The sequence below is a fragment of the Onthophagus taurus genome, chromosome 7 (assembly GCF_036711975.1).
Source record: "Onthophagus taurus isolate NC chromosome 7, IU_Otau_3.0, whole genome shotgun sequence".
NCBI classification, from domain to species: domain Eukaryota; kingdom Metazoa; phylum Arthropoda; class Insecta; order Coleoptera; family Scarabaeidae; genus Onthophagus; species Onthophagus taurus.
In genome coordinates, this window is record NC_091972.1 from 35,152,412 (window position 1) to 35,156,050 (window position 3,639).

At 35.0% G+C, this 3,639-nt stretch overlaps 1 protein-coding gene across 1 annotated transcript; it reads left to right on the forward strand.

Moving 5' to 3' along the window:
• Nucleotides 1-925: 925 nt before the first annotated feature.
• On the forward strand, nucleotides 926-1,383 carry LOC111428722 (endocuticle structural glycoprotein SgAbd-8-like). The gene has a single exon (XM_023064374.2). The coding sequence runs from the start codon at nucleotides 943-945 to the stop codon at nucleotides 1,303-1,305; it is 363 nt and encodes a 120-aa protein (XP_022920142.1). The 5' UTR covers nucleotides 926-942; the 3' UTR covers nucleotides 1,306-1,383.
• The last annotated feature ends 2,256 nt before the right edge of the window (nucleotides 1,384-3,639 follow it).

The following is a 3,639-nucleotide window of genomic DNA, read 5'->3' on the forward strand; positions in this document are numbered from 1 at the left end:
GCCTTATTATAGTGAAATCGTCGATATAAAAAAAGTCGATATTTAATTCATGAGTCGTCTTCGAAAATGTTGTTTAAATTGAGACTCGGTTTTTTTATTCTTGATTTTATCTGGTTCATTCGAAACCCGGAAGAGATGCCTTTTTTTTATAATAAAATGACGTTTAAATGTTTTAAGTTCTATAGAAATAGGAGCCGTGGAAAAATTTAATATCGAGTATAATTTTAATGGAGTTTAAATTTATAACGTCTAATTTTATACAATTGCAATGGCATAGAATATATTATAGCAAGATTAAAATTTTTTCTTTGATATTAAACGGTTTATGACTTTAATTATTACTTTTCAAATTTCGATTATAAAAGACATTGTTGCGTAATAGCAGTTTAAAACGTAATATTCCACGCCTCGTTTTACAAGCGACGCGATGTCTGAATATAATTTAAATACCGTTATTTTTTATTAACTTGGGCTTTTTGAAAAAAGAAAGTGAAAATACGATTAATCTCCTTAAGCGAAATGATTAGAAAATGGGTGTTTCCTAATTTACAACATCTAGTAATATGTCATTTAAAAAGATTATTTAATCTGAATATATAGGGTTATTCAAAAATTATTTCAGCTCACTTAAACATTTTAAAAAATCGTTTATTAGGCACTTTCACTTAGCGCAACATAACGTTATGTTGATTTAATACGGAATGTCAAAAAATTATCATAAATTAAGATAACAGGCATCCCGTTGCTTCTTCTTCTTCTTAGAAAAAACATCGTAACCTTGTAATCGACATCCGTATTCGTAACCTTATTTATGATCATATTGCACAACCCGGAAAACTTTCATCTGCCCAAAACTTAGTATAAATACTGGGGACGACCAAAAATGCAGACAAGAACGTTTTTTAACCTAAACCAAAACTTAACATTAAAAAATCTACAAAAATGTTTAAACTTTTCGTTACTTTAACGCTTATTGGTTTAACTTTGGGACAATCCCCGAACTACAGGATTTTAAGACAAAGGCAGGAAATCGATCCGTATGGAAGTTACAATTGGTCCTACGAAACTGAAAATGGTATTAAAGCTGCCGAGCAAGGAAGTTTGTACCCATCAAATAATCCCGATTCGAAAGAAGCTTTAAAAGCCGAAGGATCTTTCAGCTATACTTCTCCGGAAGGAGTTCCGGTACAGATAACTTACGTTGCCGATGAAAATGGATTTCAACCTCAAGGTGATGGAATTCCGAAAATTCCGGAATATATCGTAAGATCTTTGGAATATCAAAGGGCGCATGGAAAATTATAAAGACAAAGAAAAGATTTTTATTTGTTTTTTTAGTTATATAAAGTAGTTTATGTTGTTGCTTGTTTAATTAATTTGTAATGTAATGTTTAGTTGTTATTAGAGATTATATCATGATATAATTATTAATAAAAATTTCTTTATAAAAATACAGTTGCTCCAAAGCTATCTTGTAATGTAACTATGTCGTTGTTCCTATCCATATTGTATAGCTCCCATCAATTTGATTTTTCTTGAATAAGTTGTCTTGACCCACGACTTCCGTAGAAAAGCGCCATCGATACATCAAAACCACGACAACTCATCGTTGCAAAGTCTACAAGTTTGATCCTCAGCTTGTCCAATATGTAAGAGGTAGTATTTTAAGGGCGCATGGCCAGTCAGGAAACCTGAAAGCAACTTTAGATCCCCTTTGCTGAGAAATAAAACCTCTTTGGTTTTGCGACGGAGTTATCATACTCTTTGTCTGTCTGTGACCTGGCAGTTCTTTCTATCGTAGGGCTACTTTTGAGGTCTCAGAACTATTAATTATCTGTTTTAAATAGCTTTTTGTAGTCCACAGCCAGGTTGGGGCTCAATGTAGGGCGTTCTCGCTACCTCTTTGGCCGGCTTGTCAACCCTTTCATCCTTCAATGACTTTGTGACCTAGAACCTGCCATAGAGTAACATCATAAACCCCTAGCGAGTTCTCTCAGGTTACTGGTACACTCTCAGGTCAGTGCGGAGTCACACGTGAAGGCCTGAATTGCCTTTAAGGCGGCCCGACTGTTCGTGAAAATGTTTCTCGGTGCACCTTTCTGTCCCTTTTCTAGGTTCAAAATGGTGCAGAAATTTATAGCAAGAACTTCTGTATGAACAATGGTTATGTTCGAGCTGAGGGGACATTTAATGCGGCTATTTGGTCCAATAATGTCTATACCTACTCCGTATACAACTGTCTTTGAAGCATCGGTGTACCAGGCAAGGGCTCCTCTTTTAAGTTGAGGTTGACCTTTCACCCAATCATCCTTGCTTCTAAATATGACCTTATACGGCTTGTCGAAATTATGTTCTGTCGCAATAAGGTACGTTGTAATTTCAAGCAAGTGGTTTAGACGTGGGTCCTTGAGGATTTAGAGGTGTCCTCTAAGGTTACCCTGCATCAACTTCAGTGAAGAGCATGTTTTCAGTGATAAGGCACTTAAAGCTGCCTCCTTTTGTATGTATTAGGTAATGTAATTGAAGTGACTGTTTTACATTAGACAGTTGAACCGATCGTTGGATATAGCTGAATAAAGAAGCATATTTCCACCATCATCACTGTTTTTCTAATTGATTCAGTAACAAAATGTAAAGGTCATACAGAAGTAACGTGATATATAAAAGACAAAAAACAGAAGAACTTGAGAAACAGAAGAGAAGAGAGGAAAGAAAACTAGAAAAGCAAGACATAGAGACAGAAGACCATTCAGTGATAGATGGAATAAGTTTATAATATGGGCAGCAACCAAAATATGCTAAACAAAAATAATTATAGAAGATTGAAACAGATTCAGAAGAACAAGAATCAGGAATCACTGATGAAGAAGGCAGGAATCAAGGAAAGCCTTGAAAAGAGTAAAATTTGAAACTTAGGACGAATTTGGAAGGGAGTTGAGTAAAAAGAACATGAAACAGTTCTGGAACGTAGTCAAGAAGCCAGAAAGGAGCAATGCAAAGAAACCATAAAATATGAGGTTCAAAATGGAGAGTTACAAACAACCAGCAAAAGCAAACTGAAGACAAGGAAGGACTATTATGTAGCAGTATTTCGAGAATAAGAGGAGTAAGAAGAGGATATTGAAGAACGGATAGAGACTAGAGAGAAAGAAAATATAAAGCCAAAAGAGGAATTGTGAAGAAACAGGCGAAGATAATGATAAGATAGAATGGTAACTGAAAAAAACATTTCCACAAGCTTGGAATACTGAAACAATACCCCAAGATTGAAAATAAAATCGTTGTAACAAAATCAGGTCTTTGTTTCACATGATAAAACCAACCCAACCCAACCCAACCCAACCGAGGTCGTAAGCGACGACAGTTTAAATAGTACATCTTAATTTGAAAAAAGCCGAGGCGCTACAACATGATAACCAGTTTCAGGTTGATATAATATTAATCACTGAGCCGCGGCTGTAAGCGTGCTCGGCATAATTTAAGTTAATATTCCTGAATTTTGTAAGGTTCATATTCAGGAATAAATATTTTAGGTCGAAGTCAGAAGCAAAATCTTAATCATTCAAGAATTCATCACCAGGTATAGAATTTACATGCTTGAAAGCACCATAAACGCGAAAAATATCCATTCTTGAAAAT

Bases quoted from the DNA above. Each gene is read 5' to 3' on its own strand.
- LOC111428722 (XM_023064374.2), top strand. From the start codon at position 943: ATGTTTAAACTTTTCGTTACTTTAACGCTTATTGGTTTAACTTTGGGA.